This window comes from Rana temporaria, chromosome 4 (assembly GCF_905171775.1).
Source record: "Rana temporaria chromosome 4, aRanTem1.1, whole genome shotgun sequence".
NCBI lineage: Eukaryota > Metazoa > Chordata > Amphibia > Anura > Ranidae > Rana > Rana temporaria.
In genome coordinates this window covers 55,980,686-56,000,926 of record NC_053492.1, presented here as the reverse complement: position 1 = coordinate 56,000,926, position 20,241 = coordinate 55,980,686, and the positions used below count along the sequence as shown (strand labels likewise).

The 20,241-nt window shown below is 46.5% G+C and overlaps 2 protein-coding genes across 4 annotated transcripts in view; both read right to left on the bottom strand.

Annotated features, from left to right (window-relative positions):
• The window catches only part of LOC120936226 (cytochrome P450 2K1-like), a 139,604-nt gene that overhangs the window by 84,174 nt on the left and 35,189 nt on the right, over window positions 1–20,241 (bottom strand). The window lies entirely within an intron of this gene.
• The window catches only part of LOC120936227 (cytochrome P450 2K1-like), a 51,581-nt gene continuing 46,431 nt past the window's right edge, over window positions 15,092–20,241 (bottom strand). For all 3 annotated transcript variants that reach the window (XM_040348425.1, XM_040348427.1, XM_040348426.1), the window contains exons 9-10: window positions 18,155–18,296; window positions 15,092–15,469 (exon numbers count right to left, since the gene is read on the bottom strand). In XM_040348425.1, coding sequence (XP_040204359.1) covers window positions 15,291–15,469; window positions 18,155–18,296 — 321 coding nt within the window. In that variant the 3' untranslated portion in view covers window positions 15,092–15,290. The remainder of the gene's footprint in view (window positions 15,470–18,154; window positions 18,297–20,241) is intronic.

Genomic DNA, 20,241 nt, shown 5'->3' with positions numbered 1-20,241 from the left:
CATATTTGGCTCTCCTAGACAGTGCAGTAGTGACCACTCAGAGCCGATCTTTCAGAGATAGCCGACAGTGACAAGAGCAGCTGAAAGATCCATCCTGTGTGATCACTTCTACACTGCCTAGGAGAGGGCAATGAAATTCTGAACACCCCCCTAATTACTTGGTTGCTGGGGCCACCGGTGTCCTAACAACCAATGCCATCACCTGTACGGGGGCACACTGAAGTAAGAAGGAGGACACACTGACTTAAGAAGAGGGCAAGCTGATGTAGGGGGCAACACTAATGTAAGGGGGGGGCACACTGAAGTAAGAAGGGGGACACACTGACTTAAGAAGAGGGCAAGCTGATGTAGGGGGCAACACTAATGTAAGGGGGGGGGCACACTGATGTAAGGAAAATAAGAAAACTGATGTGGAGGGGCACATTTATGTGAAGGGGCATGCTGATGTAAGGAGAGGGGGCACACTGATCTAATGAGGGGGCACATTCATGTAAGGGGCACACTGATGTAATAAGGTGAGCACACTGATGTAAGGACAGGGACACACTGATGTAAGGAGGGGGCACATTGATGTAAGGATGGGAGCACACTGATGTAAGGGAGGCACACTGATGTAAGGGGGGCACACTGATGTAAGGAGAGGCACACACTGATTTAAGAAGGGGGTACACTGATGTAAGGAGGGGGAACACTAATGTAAGGATAGGAGGACACTGATGTAAGGAGAGGGGCACACTGATGTAAGGAGAGGGGCACACTGATGTAAGGAGGATACGGGAACACTGATGTAAGGAGAGGGGCACACTGATTTAAGGATGGGAGCACACTGATGTAAGGGGGGCACACTGATGTAAGGAGAGGGACACACTGATGTAAGGAGGGGGCACACTGATGTAAGGAGGGGGAACACTGATGTAAGGATAGGAGGACACTGATGTAAGGAGAGGGACACACTGATGTAAGGAGGGGGCACACTAATGTAAGGATAGAAGGACACTGATGTAACGATGGGAGCACACTAATATAAGGATAGGGACTCACGGATGTAAGGAGTATAGGGAACACTGATGTAAGGGGGGTACACTGATGTTTGAAGAGGGGCACGCTGATGTAAGGAGGATGGGGGTAAACTGATGTGGGGAGGATGCACACTGATGTAAGTGTAGCGATACCCCCGCAGGAGCTGCTGGTTATTTTTTGGATCGGCGAATTAAGTTACCTCTTAACGTTGTCTATGGGGTAAAATGGATGAGTAGACCAGTGAGCGAATGTCCAGACAATAAATAAAGGTTTTCTGAATGCTTTATTCTCAGCCCAACATGACCAACATCAACATGAGGTAGAGAGGAAAGGTTGATGAAGCAATAGAGAACTTTGCGGTATCAGGCCTGGATATGAAGCGAGCAATCCTGCTCTCAGTAGTAATAAACACAGTTCGTCGCCACTCTAGCCAGAGTGGATGAAGTGCCCCCGGACAAACTCCTGCCACGAGCTTGGCAGCCGATGCGCCACTTTAAGGTTGCTGGGAGGAACAGGTCTCTGCCACAGACCTGGCTCTAGGGACCTCTGCCACAGGCCTAGAACTTGGATGAGCTGAATGGATTGAGCGAATCCTCCCAGTAAATTAAGTCAGGGTCACCGGGTGACAGTTGAAGTGTACCTGTCAATGTCCCAGTCACCAGATCCCTGATGGTTCGTCCAGGCCCCTCAGACAACCTGCCTCAGGGTTCTCCTTGAGCCGAACCCCCACCGTTCAGCACATAGCTTGGGATCTCTTCAGTAGAGCAAGGGACCCAGCGAGTCACTGGGGCCCCTTTCAGCAACATGGAACTCCGCGTAGCATGCGACCCTGGCCTGGTAGGCCATATCGCCGGGGTCTGTTGGATGCACACACCCTGAAGGTGGGTGCCGCACCTGGAACCCGCGAAGAACCAACAAAAATGGGGTCTGCCACAGATATACTCTCCCCCAGCATGCACAGCGAGGCCCAACTCCTCCAACTGGCTGCTGGGGAAAAGCGGCTCCGCCAGAACCCCTCTAGCGTCAACTGTCGCCCAGGGGTGGGATCGACACCTCTGGGGCGCAGACTGACCTACAGGACAGTTCAGGAATGACAGCAGCCCATAAATTTAGCAAATCATGAATGGGAGCAAAATAACTCTCCCATTCCCCACTAACTTTAGCGTAGTGCCCATACTGAAAGTAAGGGGGCGCTACATAAGGAGGTGGTGAGCACACTGATGTTAGGAGTGTGCACACCAGTGTTAATTTTAATGTCAAGTTTTGATTTAGTTTTAATCATGGGGGCAGATCCACAAAGATCTGCCTATCTTTAGGCAGGCGTAGCGTATCTAAGATACACTTCGCCGCTGTAACTTACTTTTTCTTTTTGGGAATCCTCAAAGAATCTGCGCGGTAAGTTACGGCGGCGTAGTGTATCTATTGCGGCGTAAGGGCACGCAATTTCAAATGGGAGTGATGGGGGCGTGTTCTATGAAAATACGTCGTGACCCGACGTAAACAACGTTTTTTTTTTTAACTGCGCATGCGCCGTCCCTGGGGGTATCCTAGTGCGCATGCTCAAAATTAAACCGGAACCCGCCAATGCTTACGACGGTGACGTCATTCTACGCAAATTCCTATTTGCGAACGACTTACGCAAACTACTTAAAAAATTCAAAATTGTACGCGGGAAGGACAGCCATACTTAACATTGAGTACGCCTCAGTATAGCAGCTTTAACTATACGCCGGAAAAAGCCGAACGCAAACGACGAAAAAAAAAGCGACGGGCCGGTGTATGTTCGTGGATCGCCGTAAATAGCTCATTTGCATACTCAACGTGGATTACGACGGGAACGCCACCTAGCGGCCAGCGAAAAATTGCATCTTAGATCCGACAGCGTACGAAGACGTACGCCTGTCGGATCGATCTCAGATGCCGTTGTATCTTGTTTTGAGGATTCAAAACAAAGATACGACGCGGGAAATTTAAAATTACGCCGGCATATCAGTAGATACTCCGGCGTAATCCTTTTGTGGATCTGCCCCATAGTGTTTTGACTAAAATGCCATTTTAATTTTAGTCATATTTTAGTCTTCTGAATTGTTTTAGTTTCAGTCGTATTTAGTTATACTCCTGGAGTAAACAATAACATCTAATATCATGTTGTTATTCATGGTATTAAGATTTGAACAAACTACACAGACACTCTGGAAGGTCGTCTGAGGAGGCCTAAAATGCACACTGCTCCAGTTAATGGTCTGAGGAGGCTTGTAAAGTTGTAATGCACACAGTGCTCTGAACGGTGGTCTGAGGAGGCCTGTAATGCATTGCACAATGCTCTTGTCCTGACGTACTGAAATGGCTTGTAATGTACACAGTGTTCTGGATGGTGGTCTAAGGAGGCCTGCAATGCACAGTGTTCTGGAAAGTAGACTGAGGAGGCCTGAAATTGGAGCCTACATGCTGCTACAGCCATGCTGCTTAAATTAGGGGGGCACACTGATGTAAGGAGGGGCATGCACATGTGGAGGGAACACTGATATAAGGGGAGCACGCTTATGTTCCTTACTCTTATGTAAGGAAGAGTCAAAAACGTATGTGGGGGCCACATCAGTGTGCCCCATCCTCCTTACAGTGTCATGCTGATGTAAAGAGGGGGCACATAGATATAAGGGTGGCACAGTGATGTGTAAGGAGAGGGGGACGCTGATGCGAGGAGGGGCACAGTAATGTAAGGAGGATGGGGCACACTGATATAAAGGAGGCACACTGATGTAAGGAGGGAGAACATTGATGTAAGGGGGCACACTGATGTAAGGAGGGGGGCACATTGATGTACTGAAGGTGCACATTGATGTGAGGAGCGGGGCACATTGATGTAACAAGTGTGCACACTGATGAGAGGAGGGTAAATAAAATGAGAGAGGCTAAAAATGGAGACCAGTACCCCCAGCCCCCAGCCTCACCCTACAAGGTAGTAAGGGACTTTGAGTGTGCCAAAATAGAAAACGAGATACAAAAAACTGAAATCTTTAAATAACTATATTTATTGTAAAGCTTTAAAAACTAGCGCAATTTCTAAAAACATATAAAAAAAAAGTAAATCAAACAGATGACATAATGATACACCATTTTACAGACAAACGTTTAGAATATGAATACACAGACAAATTGATGTACGGCAGGAACTCTGATGTACTGGGGGCACACTGATGTAAGTAGGGGGCACATTTATGTAAGGAGGGGAGCACATTGATATAAGGAGGGGGGCACACGGATGTAAGGAAGAGGGCACACTGATGTAAGGAGGGGGGCACATTTATTTAAGGAGGGGAGCACTCTTATATAAGGAGGGGGGCACATTTATTTAAGGAGGGGAGCACTCTTATATAAGGAGGGGGGCACACAGATATAAGGAGGGGAGCTCACTGATGTAAGGAGTGGGGCACACGAATGTAAGAAAGGGGGCATACTGATCCAAAAGGGGACAATGATGTAAGGGGGAATTCTGATGTGAGGGGGAACTCTGATGTAAGTTCAGTTTGCCATTTTCTCCCTGGATGACCTTTTTTCTGGCACTGCTCCCCTGGTCCCTCCCTCTGCCTGAAGCACAGCTGGCTTCCCTTTCAATCTCCTGCTGGCTGCTGTTTAATATTTAATTTACAATGATCCTAACATACAAACAAAATACCATATTTCTTGAACTTATCGTTCATATGTAGTGCCTGGTTACTTTTCAGAACCGGTGCTAGTGAAATTAGTTCAAATTTGGAGCTTCTGTCCCAGCTTGGCTGTGCTGTGGGCTCATGCTGTTGTTCTTGGGGTGCAGCCCCATCCCCACCCCAGGTTGGCAGGTGGCAGCAGTGGGGTCAAGGACTGCATACTTTTTTCCAGCAGCCTATCAGGAGGAGGCTTCCTCACTGTGCATGCTGGGGAGGGGTATTTATGGGGCAAACGCCATCTTCCTGAGTCTTTTCCTTGTGTGGCGCCCACCTTCAGGGTAGCCATTCCACGGCGCCCCGGGAAATGGCCTCCCGGGCCGGGGTGCACGTGCTACGCAGAGATCCTAGCTTCGGGACAACGTTGGCCCAGAGCATCTGATCTATCGCTTGGGACTCAGTAATCGACTGGGTCCCCCATCTAAAGAGGTCCTGGGCTGTCCGTCCTGTTGGAGGAAGCTGTTCGGTGGAGAGTCTGCCTGAGGAGTGCCAAGAGAGGCTGGTGTTCCAGTAGGGGCCTGACCATCAATCGGGGACCAAGGGAACCGGACACTGAGAGGCTGGATGTTGGTTGCCTGTCAGTCGGTAACCTAATCTAAACTACCTGAAGGAGATCCAGGTGTTAAGTCCAGTCAAGAGGACTCTAGACCACCATGTTCTGCAACCATTGGGAGGGTCTGTGGCAGAGACTTAACTCCAAGTTCGAGTGTCATTCTGGCTGCCAGGTTTGTGAGAGAGGCCTGTCCAGGTGCGCTATACCTATTCCGGCTGGAGTGGCAAAGTGAAAGTTTGTCGTTGGAAGCAGGACTGTTTCCCTTTTACATACACCTGAATCTGTGTTCTCCATTTCTGCTATTCCTCTATTCTTCACCAAGTTCAACTGTTTTACCTTGTTGGGTAAATAAAAGCACAAGAAAAGAACACCTGCTGTGTGGACATTCCATTACTACAACTCTCATCAACTACCCTAGACGGCGAAGTCACAGAGGTAACATGTCACCCAAAACAAACCAGCAGCTCCTTCGGAGGTAGTGCTACACGTGGGGGCTCGTCCTTGATAGGCTGTTGCCTCTGACAACGGAACTGTGTAATTTTATTCTGCCATTGAGAGACAGGAATTGTCGTGGTGTTGGACTGTGCGGTGAGGAAGGAGTTAACTTCAGGTAGTGAAAGTCTAGCCGCACGTGCAGCGGAGTGACGTGAGTCTGCAATGTGCCCAGAAAAGAACTCAAAGTGGGAGGAGTTACCCACACCTGCATGAGATGTAGGGTGAGTTTGGCGCCAAAGGACAGAGTGATTGCCCACCCACGAGATAGGATTGTGCAACATGTCTGTGCCCCCAAAGCCGTTCGAGAGATTGAGGCCTCCGATGTCTACAGTTGGAGTCCATCTGATGCCTGCTGTCATCGGAGCTTCCCTGAGTCACAGAGGTAACATGCCACCCAAAACAAACCAGAAGCTTCTTTGGGGATAGTGCTACACATATTAGGATTGTAGTGTAAACCTTATTCTCAGTCAGTCTTCAGCTGAAGTAATAAACATTGCCCTTTGAAATTCATTAACATATAGTGCAATAACCCCCAATCCAAGAAAGCCTTGCCCACATATATTGAAAAAGTCAAAAACATTATGCAATGGTTTGCAAGAAACAAGTGTCATGTGAGAGCTGTACAAACATACCTAAAACCTTGCATATGAATTCTTAACAAGATAAACAGTGACTCAGTGGCATAACTATATAACTAAAGCGGTCGCATAGGCACACTGATGTAAGGGGGGCAGGCCCATGTAAGGGGGGCACACTGACGTAAGAAGAGGGGTACACTGACGTAAAATGGGGGCACACTGATAAATAGACAGATAGAAAATTAATTTTCTAGGTGGTCAGCAAATTGAGCCCCCTTGTATGGGATATCCTTGTTTTCAGTAGAGATGAGTTTTATGTTCGATCGAACATGAGTTCGACTCGAAAATTGGCTGTTCACCCGTTCGGCGAACAGTGAACAATGTGGGGTGTTCAGGGCAAATTCAAAAAGCCGCAGAACACCCTTTAAAAGTCTATGGGAAAAATCAAAAGTGCTGATTTTAAAGGTTAATATGCACGTTATTGTCATAAAAAGTGTTTGGGGACTTGGGTCCTGACACGAGGTGGGGCGGGGTCACCCAAGTCACGAGGCTATAGTGTAACAGTCTTCAATCCTGGGAAACCTTGTTCGCATGTATTGAAAAAGTGAAATACAAAACATTATGCAATGGTTTGCAAGCAACAAGTCAAACATACCTAAAACCTTTCATATGAATTCACAACAAGTGACTCAGTTGCCTAATTATAGTTGGTGCAAGGGGGGCGCAAGGGCACATTGATTTAAGGAGGGCAGACCCATGTAAGGGGGGTACACTGACGTAAGAAGGGTAAACACGTATATAAAAAGGGGGCACATTGATGTAGGGGGGGCACACTGATGTAAAGAGGAGGGGACAACTAATATAAGGGGGGCACATTGATGTAAGGCGGGGGCGCACTGATGTAAGGAATTGGGCAAACTGATGTAGGGGGGCACGCTGATGTAAGGAGGAGGGGAGAACTGATGTGGTAGGGCAGATTGATTTGGAGGGGGTACGCTGATGTAAGAAGGAGGGGCAACCTAATGTAAGGGGGCACATTGATGTGGAGGGGGCAAGATTAGGCAATGATACGTGCAGATTGGACATAGAAAAAGGCAAATCATCTGCATAGGCTGAAACCTTATGGTTCAGATCCCCTACTAGTATCCCTGAAATATCAGGGTTTAGCCAGATTTTATTCAAAAACGGCTCTAACGTAAGGGCAAATAACAAGGGTGAGAGAGGACAACCCTGAAATTTGAAATAAAAATGGCTCTGAAAACACCCCGTTTATCTTAACCAAGGCCTGTGGGGCAGAACAAACACTAGCAATCCACTGAAGCATCTGATCCCCTATACCCATATGTTTTAAAACTGCCAACATAAAAGTACAGTTTACCCTATCAAAGGCCTTCTCTGCATCCGTATTCAAAAAGACACTGGGGTAGATTCAGGTAGATATGCGCATCCTTATGCATGCGCAGCGTAGTTCATATGCGCTACGCCGGCGTAATCATGTGAGGTTACCACATGATTCAGGATGCCTTTTCGCGTTACTTTGCGCCGGCGTAAGGTAAATTTGAGGGCGCAAGTGAAAGTGGGTGTGCCCCTATGCAAATGATGGGCTGACCGTTCAGCAGTGGCTTACGCCCGGCGTATCCTCGACGGAGCATGCGCAGATCGGTCGCTCCCATGTGCACATGCGCGCAACTACGTCCGTCCTACTTCCTAGGATACGCCGGCCCACCTGCTTACGCTGAGCACATAAATAGGGGCAGACATGCGCACGTCCAGCGCAAAATTACATCCTGCTTTTTTCACCCCCCCCCCGAGCAAGGTAATTTTGCCAAAAATTTGTAATGGCACCTCCTCAGAGGGTGAAAAAGAGGAAACACAATTTCAATGCAGCGGAGATGGAGGTCATGTTGGCGGCACTGACCAAGTATGACGCCGCCCTGCATGGTGCCCAGCGAAAAAAAAACAGCACGGCCCAAAGGAAGGCAATATATGAAACCATCACCCTGGACATCAATGTCCTTGGGAATGAAGAGAGGACATGGGAGGATATTCAGAAAAAACTGAATGATATGCGGCGTCGGGTCCGTGACAAATTAATCATAATCCGAAAACATGCCAGGGGCACAAGAGGAGGACCAGCCTGCCCATTGCGTTTAACTGCGGAGGAGGAGGTTATTGCGCAATGTTTGGCGAAGGAGCAGGTGGAGGGCGTCCCAGGATATGACTCCACTGTTGGGGACTTGGGGACAGGTAAGTGTGTTTTATCTCCTATTTTGTGTGTATCATGGGAGGGGGTAGAAGGGAACATGTGACAAGTGTGTGGCTCCACCAACATGTGTTTTTTTGTGTCCTCCACAGATGTTGAGGATGTAGCTGGGCCGTCGTCGGCTGCAGGGCGACCCACAACATCCCCAGAACATCATGTGGTCCAGTCGGCCCCCATGGAGATCCTGGGCATGTTGGTGGAGGAGAGCGCCCATAGGCCATCTATGGAGCTTGTTGTGGAGGAGTCGATTGACCTCCACCAGGAGGACTCCATCTACCTTGAGGAGGATCCCACCATCCCTGAACTCCCCACCACCTCCCCGACCATCATGTCATCCCCCTCCAGGGCAAGCCCCTCCAGTGTCCCTCCCACCAGTGTCCCTCCCTCCAGTGTGGCCCCCTCCAGTGTCCCTCCCACCAGTGTCGCCCCCTCCAGGGCAGCCCCCTCCCCGTCTTCTCCCTCAGTACGGGCCCCAGCCTCTCCTCCCAGGAAGGCTCTTTATAAAACGAGGGGTGTACCCTCAGGCCTCCATGAAGGGCTGCAGGAGGAGCAGGGCCGGAAGACCCGCCATATAGGGGCCATGGTGGGAGACTTGAGGCGGGTGGCGGACAGCCTGGCCTCCTCCTCCTCATCAGTGCAGCAGGCCTTCACCCTGCATGCGGAGCTGGGCAAGAAAAATTCTGAGAGCCTGCAGGAAGTAAGCTCAAATAGTGTGGCGATGGTCATCTGCATAGTGGAGCAGCAGGCCGCCACAGCATTGCTCACAGCAGAGGTGAGCAGGTTGGCAGGGGCGGTAGAGGCCAACACTGCTGCTTTGTGCGTGAGGAGGGGAGACTTACCCGGCGGCACCAGCAGCAGAATACCACCCGGCAGCTTCGGATGCTGGCACAGACGAACTCTGTTCTCACCCGCCTGGCCAACGCCATGGAGGGCAGGCAGGCACCACCTGCCAGGAGTGAGCAAGTAGGGGATGATGCTCCTCCCCCCTCCATCCCCACCCCTGGCTCCACCACACCAACTGAGGAGCCAGAGCCGGGGCACCCGTGGCACCAGCCTGGGCAAAAGAAAAAAATGAATATTTTTCTGTGGCTCAGAATATGATTTTTTTTTAGATTTTTGCTCAGTTTATGAGCTTGTTTCTTTTATTTTTATTCTCAGATTATGAGCTTGTTTATTTTATATTTATGCTCAAAGTTTGAGTGTTCTTGTTTTATTTGTAGTCCCTACACACGGTGAGGAGTGTAAACTACTGTGTGACTGGTGTGTGAATGGGGGGGGGTGTCACTCCTGCTGGCAAAGGGGTGTCACCCTCTGCCGAGTGAAAGGTGTATGAATGTACAGCGACATAATTGGAGCCTTGGCGTGGCGTTGCTGCTCCCAAGTACCGTGCGGTATCCTTGGGTCTAATCCAATTTTTGGTGGATGTGGGGTGTGTGAGCTAGGGACCACAGTGGTGTGCATGCGTGCATTCTCATTGTGACATGATGAATGTGTGTGTTTAACGTGCAAAGAGGCGTTCCACGAGACAACCCCTGACTGCTCTTCCCTCAGCAGACCGGGTAGAGTTGGTTAGGGGGGATTGCGTGGGTCGGGGGTCAGGTCATCACGTATGTCAATCTGCAGGCCCTTTCTCATGGCGAAGTTGTGCAGAATACAACATGCACCGATCTGGCACACAAAGCTTGGGGAATACAACAGGGTCCCCCCAGACTTATCCAGGCATCGGAAACTGGACTTCAGGAGGCCAAATGTGCGTTCCACCACTCCACGGGTACGTGCGTGTGCTTCATTGTATCTTTCCTCTCCTGGGGTTTGGGGGTTCCGGAATGGAGTCATGAGATGGGGTCCAAGTGCATATATGAGAATATAGTTGGTGAGGGTAAAAAAAAAAGGTATAATCTCTTTCCCGTGTGCAAGATACTCCAGGCATAAACTAACTGCAAGTCATGTAATGTTTCCAGGACTCGTTTCCTGGAGCCGGTAGGGACAGAGGAAGTACCAGAAGATGAGTCTACTCTAGGATCTAATGGAATATTAAAATTCCCCACTGAAGATCAATTTTCCTTCCGCGAACTCCACCAATTTTAAAATAATTTTAAGAAGAATAGAGTCTTGGTGAGTAATTGGTGTATATATGGTAGCTAATGTCATCTTAATGTCACCAATATAGCCGTTAAGAAAAAGTTAACGTCCATTTGTATGAGAGCATCTGTCAATGAAAGACCAAACTTGAGATCAGAATGGAGACACCTTTAGATTTTGCTTCCTGATTGGAGGCATGATGTACACAAGGAAAACATCTGTTCTGAAGGAAAGGGAGTCTGTTCGCCTTAAAATGAGTTTCTTGCAAAAACGCTACATCAGTATGAGACCGTTTTCAGGTCATTAACCGCTAGCCGACCAGCCGCCCTAAAAAGTTTTACGGCGGCAGGTCGGCTTGGCTGCGCGAGATCACATAATATTACGTCATCTCGCGAATCAGCCAATAGGAGGCGCGTCCCGACGCGTGTGCTCGGCGGGCGCGATCACCACCGGGCACCCGCGATCACTCGTTACAGAGCGAGAAGCGGGAGCTGTGTGTGTAAACACACAGATCCCGGTCCTGTCAGGGGGAGAAATGCCTGATCGTCTGTTCATACAATGTATGAACAGCGATCAGTCATTTCCCCAAGTCAGTCCCACCTCCCCTTCAGTTAGAACACACCCAGGGAACATACTTAACCCCTTCCTCGCCCCCTAGTGTTAACCCCTTCCCTGCCAGTGGCATTTTTATAGTAATCAATGCATTTTTATAGCACTGATCGCTAAAAAAATGCCAATGGTCCCAAAAATGTGTCAAAAGTGTCCGATGTGTCCGCCATTAGGTCGCAGTACTGATGACAATTGCTGATCACTGCCATTACTAGTAAAAAAAAAATATTAATAAAAATGCCATAAAACTATGCCCTATTTTGTAGACGCTATAAATTTTGCGCAAACCAATCAATAAACGCTTATTGCGATTTTTTTTCCAAAAAATATGTACAAGAATACCTATCGGCCTAAACTGAGGAAACATTTTTTTTTAGATATTTTTGGGGATATTTTTTTACAGCAAAAAGTTCTATTTTTGTATAAAGCGCAAAAAATAAAAAACGCAGAGGTGATCAAATACCACCAAAAGAAAGCTCTATTTGTGGGGAAAAAAAGGACGCCAATTGATGTGAAACATGTCAGCCACCTTTTTCTTGCTGTTCATCATGTTTTGACTGTATTGCTTTGGTTGTTTTTGGATTTTATTTGTACAAATAAAGACATCGTTTTAAGGAGTGCGGCAGTCCAGGACCTTCTATCAAATGTACCTGTGCATAGCCAGCACTATTTGGTTCTGTGGGACGGAAGTAAAGCCAAGGGATCAGCAGTTTTTAGAGTGGTATTATTTCTAACTCTCTCATTCCCCAACTAAATTTGACATAGCACCTGTACTGAAAAGTACACAGGCGCTACATGTCTATCACTCCTTGAGCTACAAGAGTTGTTAAATACTGTTCTAGGTTAAACCCAGTTTGTATCCAACCTGCAATGGTATTGTGTACCCAGCCTAATTCCTACCTTCAGCTGTCCTATGCCTCAAGTCTTTCTCTCACTTCAGTTTCCCATCACCAACCCTCCTCCACATCTACAAGTACCTGTAGAGTGACTTGAGGAGGAGGGTCCACATCTGTGACACAAACATCCTGGGATGCCAACAAAAATAGTGACCACATAGCTGTTTGCATGTAACCCTTAATACACAAACAGTAGTTTGAATGTAACAAATGAATGGAGGGGGTGGACTTTTCAATCATCTGCCCATCCTCCATTCTTAGACCCTGTTTCATTCATAGATGCTGTAGTACCATGTTTGTGAATGAAGCAGCTAGGCAGAAAGGGTGGTCATAGCTGGCTTTCTTGATGACAGCCTTTGACAGCCCCATAGTTGCATTAACCATCACCACACCAAAAGATTGTAGTGGTGGGGATGGGCATGGACAGAGGAACATTTCAACTTAACAAAGAGGAAGCAGCACAAGGACCACACTACTGCTTGTAGGTTGTGTCCCTTGTGCTGATGTTACTGTTTTTATCACTACACTTAGGCTTTAACAATTTAAAAATATAATTTTAATGAAAATAAAAGGAAAAAACCTTCAAGAAAATATTTACAGAAAATATATTACAAAACAGACAATAAGCAACATTCAAAGAAGAGGGATTTCAAGTAAATATTGCCTAAGCAAAGTTTGTCTAGTCTTTAGTTTAGTGCAGAATCCAATCCATTTTCAGAGTAAGTCCAATCTGATATATCAGAGTCACTGGCCCTTAAAAATTACTCTTAACATTTCTTCACAGTTCCAATAGTACTGTAAGTGAGAGCTATAGAGATGCAGATGCAGCTGTCTTCTCTGGGCCCTGGAGAGGGTGTTTATAGAAATGATATAACCCATAAAAGGATCTGGATGATGTGCTAGAGAAGCTGGAGATTTTATGATGCTCAGTAGACACACCTTTAATCCCAGCTTTTCTCAATTCAACTGATTCCATCTGAGAGGTTTTACCAGTCAACAACCAAGATATTATCGCACAGAATAAAATTCCAATTTGATAGAGACCAATTATGATATAAATTGGATGCATATATCACTAAAAAAGAAGAAATATGTTCAATTTTTAGGCATATGCAGTCTACTTTCTGCACTGTAGGTGGCAAACAACCAAAGCTGCATTGCAGAAGGAGTGGAAGTCAAGACAAACATCATTCCTCTATGGTTTCCTGGGTCACTGGGGGAGTTATCCAACTGAATGCTGGTTCCCTATTTGAGTCTAGTGGTCATCTTGGATAAGGTCAATTTAAGATTCTGGCCCCCAGGCTTGGTGCGTGTTTCGCATGTGGGTAGAGCAGGAAAAGTCCCCCAGTCTGTCAGGGGCAGTAATTAGCAGCAGGTAGAGGTTCCAGATGAGTAGGGAAAGAGCAGGAAATGCCGTATTCCGCCCCTCAAGACAGACACTGTCAGTGCACTCAAGACCAACTGTTGAGTTTACTCAGTTGGGTTGTCAGGCTAGTTGTGCGTTATTGAATTTTACCTCCAGTACAGTTTTTTTACTAGATTCTGAGTGTTTACTGCTTCTTTTTTTACATTACAGGTTTTACAAATGCAATGTCTATCACAGCCTGTATTATGAAATATAAACCAGGTTTTGGCTTGGTTCCATTCTAGCTGCTCTGCTCTGTGTCACTGTGCCTTGAAGTGGAACTAAACTCTCCAATCTTTTACATCCAAGGAAGCTGCCATTTTAGCCTTTGTTTGATCAACAGTTGTCATGGTGCTGCACCTGTGATCACTTATCACACCAGACATTTTATGGCTTCACAGCTCACTTGAGAGCTCAAGAAACATTGGTCCAGATTCTCGTAGAATGGCGTATCTTTGCGGCGGCGTAACGTATCCGATTTACATTACGGCTCCGCAACTTAGACGGGCAAGTGCTGTATTCTCAAAGCACTTGCTTCGTAAGTTGCGGCGGCGCAGCGTAAATCGGCCGGCGTAAGCCCGCCTAATTCAAATTTGGATCAGAGGGGCGTGTTTTATGTAAATCTACTGTGACCCGACGTGATTGACGTTTTTTCCCGAACGGCGCATGCGTCGTCCGTGGAATTTCCCAGTGTGCGTTGCTCCAAAGTACGCCACAAGGACGTCATTGGTTTCAACGTGAACGTAAATGACGTCCATCCCCATTCACGGACGACTTACGCAAACTACGTAACTTTTTCAATTTCGAAGCGGGACCGACGGCCAAACTTAACATTGGTACGCCGCACGTATGCCTCATATAGCAGAGGCAACTATACACCGGGAAAAGCCTAATGTAAACATCGTAACTTTACTGCGTCGGCCGGGCGTACGTTCGTGAATTTGCGTATCTAGCTGATTTACATATTTCGACGCGTAAATCAGCTTACACGCCCCTAGCGGCCAGCGGAAAAATGCAGTTACGATCCGACGGCGTAACAGACTTACGCCTGTCGGATCTTATGGATATCTATGCGTAACTGATTCTATGAATCAGACGCATAGATGCGATGGCTCGGATTAGGACTTACGACGGCGTACATGGCGCTGCGCCGTCGTAAGTCCTTTCAGAATCTGGGCCATTGACAGTTATCATGGAATGCCTTGAATGTTTTGGTTAGTTAAATGAATGGGTTTAGTTCCAGTGTAAGCTGGTTGTTTTGCTCATCATGTTACATTCTCTGAATGCTAGCACAGACATCAGATTTAAATCTGACAGCTTTTGTTATCAGTGAGTTTTGGAAAAACAAAGATGGTGCTGTGTGCAATATGACTTCCCCACTCCCTCCAAATGGTGTTGAGTTGTCAGACCTTATCTCCACAACAAGTGATTTATAGATTTATGTTTCATTCATTATCCTATATTAATACTTATCAGTCTTATTATGTAATTGTTCTCCTTCGTTAATTTATTTCATCTTGTTCAGTTTTATTTATAAACATACAGCTTTCACCAATCTGAAAGGACCTTTGATCTTCATACAGGAGCTCTCAACTACAATTCTATAAATCAAAAAACAGATTCTCTTTCAGAAAAGATTAAACCCAGTCCACAATTACTATTCATATATTTACTGCCAGTTTGCATTAATTGCGAGAAATTGCACAGATCTCATGCTTCAGTGGAGGGGTTGTGAAGCCAACAGCGCCTGTGAGGTCCAGTTTTTCTCCAGGTGGAGCCTGAAAGGTGAAGTGTTGTAGCAGTGTTGTAAAGAAGATGAACAGTTCCATTTTAGCCAGTGTCTCTCCAGCACAACTTCTCTTACCTTTGAAAAGAAATAAAGTAAAAAATCATTATTAAAATAATGAAGAACAATATTGATTTTTATAGCTGTAGGACAGACAACTTTCCATTTCTGTGTTCCTCTAGGTCAGTGGTTCTCAACCTGGGGGTCGGGACCCCCTCGGGGTCAAATTATGATTTGCCAGGGGTCCCCGAATCCTGGGCTGTTCTTGAAGCCCGCACCACTCTCCCTACCTTTTTGTGGCCGCCCAGCTGGGCTGTCCCTGAAGCCCCGTGGCCTCCCACTCAGCCTCTTTGCAGCCGCCCACTCAGTTCACGGCATGGGTGGGGGGGAAGAGGCTAGAGGTCAGCTGACTAGTGAGGAATGTGAAGTGGGAGGGGCTGGAGGAGACCCTATCTCCTGATTCCGGCATAGGTGCCACTGCTACAAGATGCCACTAAGTCGGGGGCACAGTGAGTAACACTACCTGTGATTATAGTTGCCATTAAAAGCCCTCACAACAGTTCCCAGATCAGCAGATGACCTTGTTCAAGAGCACCTAATCCACTCATCCCACCATCCCACAAAGGAGTAAGAGAAAGAATAAAAATAAAGAATACATGGAAGGGAGAGGAAAAGAGGGGTGGAACAAAGAAAAAGGGAGAGAAAGATGGATAGAGAGAGGGATGGGGGAAAAAAACAAGAAATTTGGATAGAGAGAGATAAAAGGCAAAGAAAGAAGAACAAAGAGAGTAGTACATCTGAAAATGTACCATAAGGGGTTTTAATACTGTACAAGTGGAAGGGACTCAGGGAGAGCTAAATGTCTGTGGGTTAGGGGTGAAAATTATTTGTCTTGCCCCGGGCGTTGACAACCCACGATACGAAAATAATTTTACTGTTAGGGGTCCCCACAACTTGGGAAATTTTATCAAGGGGTCACGGCACTAGGAAGGTTGAGAACCACTGCTCTAGGTCCAGTTGGGGACCTCTGCATGTGTCATTTCTTCAACCTTTGCATTGTGGGGGTTTGCGCATTACATTTTATAGAGCCCCAGCGGGGTTTTGCACTCCCCCAACCGATACTTACAGAACTTTTTCTGTCCCCAATAGTCTTTATGGATAAAGAGTTTCCAACACTTTGTGCAAATCGATGCATAGTACATATACAGTAACTGTTACAGCAATTTTATCAAGGGGTCACGGCACTAGGAAGGTTGAGAACCACTGCTCTAGGTCCAGTTGGGGACCTCTGCATGTGTCATTTCTTCAACCTTTGCATTGTGGGGGTTTGCGCATTACATTTTATAGAGCCCCAGCGGGGTTTGCACTCCCCCAACCGATACTTACAGAACTTTTTCTGTCCCCAACAGTCTTTATGGATAAAGAGTTTCCAACACTTTGTGCAAATCGATGCATAGTACATATACAGTAACTGTTACAGCAATTTCTTTAATTTCATGCTGGCCATAGACAAGCAGATGTAGGCGTATGGTGCAGGTAAGATGAATACCCAATGCAACAATAATAAGCTAGGACAGCAGCACAGCACATGTATAGATGTTTCGCCCAAACCTTTAAAAGGGCAGTGGGGAAGCATGTCTTAATAGCTCTCTCGCCCCCCCCCTTTTCCTGCAGCTTGCTAGGTTGCATGCTCGGATAAAAGTCTGGTATGGATACTTGGATTTTGAGGGGGACCCCTACACCATTCTTTTTTTAATTTGGCACAGGGTTCCCCTAATAATATCCATACCAGACCTGAAGGGCCTGGTAATATAATTTGGGGGGACCCCCACACATTTTATTTTTTTGGTTCGGGGTTCACCTTAATATTCATACCAGACCCAAAGGGCCTGGTAATGGACTGGGGGGGGCCATGACTACTGCACTACTTTACAGGCATACTATAGACACCCCCCCAGGTATGAAATTTAAATGAATATTTCACTTTCATTGTTTCACTTTAAGCATTATTAAAATCACTGCTCCCGAAAAAACGGCCGTTTTTAAAACTTGTTTTTGCATTGACACATGTGCTCTGGGGCAGGACCCGGGTTACCAAACACTTTTTATGACAATAACTCGTACATTAACCTTTAAAATTTAGCAATTTTGATTTTTCATGTTTGTGTCCCATAGACTTTAAGGCCTCGTACAGACGACCGGATCTATCCGCTGGGATTGATCCGTGGATCAGTTCCAGCAGATAGATCCGGTCGTGTGTACGTTCGAGCAGACATTTCTCGGCGGATAAAAATCCAGCCGACGGATTCCCAGCGGATAAAAATTTCTTAGCATGCTAAGAAATCTATCCGCTGGAATCCAGTCCAGCGGACTGATCCGGACGTCTGTACAGACTCACCAGATCAGTCCGTCCGCTCCCCTCCCTCACATGCGTCGTAATTACCTTCCAGCGGCGCGCACGTGGCCGCGTCATTGTCGCGGCGACGGTGCGACACTTCACCGCGGATGTATTCCGCGCGGTTTTCGATCTGATGGTGTGTACAGCCATCAGATCCAAATCCGCCAGAGGATTTATCCGCTGGAAACGGTCTGGCGGACCGATGCCAGCGGATATCCTCTCGTGTGTACAGTGTTCGCATGTTCAAACTAATTTTTTGCCTGTTTGCATGTTCTGCTGCAAACCGAACCGGGGGGGTGTTCGGCTGATCCCTACCTACGACACACTTGTGACAATATAGATGTTCTCCCCTTTGATTTACTTACCTGCAGAAAATGGTATAAAAGCATCGTTGTTAACAAGTTTTCCCTCTGAGTCTAGAAAATGCTGAGGGTAAAACTCTTCCGGCTTCTCAAAGTACTCTTTGTCCCGTAGAACAGAATACAGTAATGGAATAACTTGAGTTCCCTGAAAAGAATAGATAGGCAAAACATTTAGATGGATCATAAGTAGCAGTTGTTATAAGTTCATTGGTCTGTTCAACGTGCGCTCAAGTCAAAGCAAAACTACTCAGTATTTTATTATTTTTATCTACACATTGCTTTAGTATCTCAGTCAAACTTCTCCCTTTTATAAGTAATCTGGAGACCTGGGAACCATTTTTTTCACCTGTTTGTAATGCAGGAGATCTATTCTCAGACATACCCACTATAAACTCCTAGCTATCTCTTGCATACAGAGTGCACAACGTAATAAAGAATCAATACTAAGATGTTGCCAGCAATCATCAATATGGCGATACAGCATTCAGAGACATGAGAAGTGATGGAAGTAGCTTAGCAATGCACACGTAAAAAAAGAGGTCAGTTATAAAGTTCATTGAAATATGGGTTCAATATGTTTCACAAATAGGAACGGGAAGCAAGGCCTTATCAGATTATCTGAGGATTTTACTTTGCGTGCTGATGGGACATGCATTCAACAAATTAGATACATTTTGTTTCTCTGTGTAACACCAGTAGTTGCAAGAAATAAATCGAAAAGTTTTGCACAGTCCCTGCGAATTCCATTGCAAAATAATCACTCCATCGCCTACAGTGATAACCACATCCAAGAAACATGGAGTCTTTCGTATCTACAGTGGAACCTCGGATTGGGAGTAAACCGGTTAACGAGTGTTTTCGCAATACCAGCACTGTATTTAAAAAAATCGTGACTTGGTTTGCAAAACGAACATGATTCAGGCCAAAGCGGTGTGCAGTACCGCTTTTAGCCTGAGGTGGGGGGTGCCGGAGCCGAGCAGAGCTGAGCAGAGCCAAACGTCGCAGATCACAGCCGATCATCGCCGTTCGTAAATGCACAGAAAGGCCAGAGGACATCACGGCTGACCTATGCAAATCTCAGGTAGGAATCTTTCTGAGGTTTGCCGAGGTCAGCCGAAGTGTCCTCGGGCCTTTTCGGACATTTCCAAAGCTTTCCAGTGCCCCCCCCCCGCCTCTGGCTGCATGCGGTGTTGCATCCCATTAAAGTCAACGCGGAACAAATTATTTTTGTTTCCATTGACTTCAATGGGGAAACTCGCTTTGATATGCGAGTACTTTGGATTACGAGCATTCTCCTGAAACGGATTATGCTCGTAATCCGAGGTTCCAATGTACTTCTAGAGATAAAATTCTTCAGCTGTTTCCTCTTCTTGGTTTGGGTGGTAATGGGAGCTACTACAGTGAAGTAATCATTAGTAAACTGGTGATAATAATTAGCAAAGTCACACATACACACGCTCGGAATTTCCGACAACAAATGTTTGATGGGAGCTTGTTGTCGGAAATTCCGACCATGTGTAGGACATTTACTGTCGGAATTTCTGACAACAAAAATTTGAGAGCTGGTTCTCAAATTTTCCGACAACAAATTTGTTGTCGGAAATTCAGAGCATGTGTACACAATTCCGAGCAAATTCCGAGCATGTGTATACAATTCCAACACACAAAATTCCACACATGCTCGGAATCAAGCAGAAGAGCCGCACTGGCTTTTGAACATAATTTTTCTCGGCTCGTCATACGTGTTGTACTTCACCGCGTTCTTGACGTTCCGACAACATTTTGTGTGACCGTGTGTATGCAAGACAAGTTTGAGCCAACATCCATCGGAAAAAAATCCACGGTTTTGTTGTCGGAATGTGCGATCGCTCTTCGCAGCATAGGAATCTCAGCATTATTTTTGATGTAGAGGCCAATTCAGGATTGTACTTCATATAGATCCATGCCCTGGGCAGAGACTAAATAACCCATGCCCATCATAAGAATGCAGATCTGGAGAGAGAAAATTAGTATCCTGTCTAGATGTAGCATGACACATATTTACCAAAGTCTCTGAAGACATTGTTAACGAAATCTTGGAAGATGGCTTG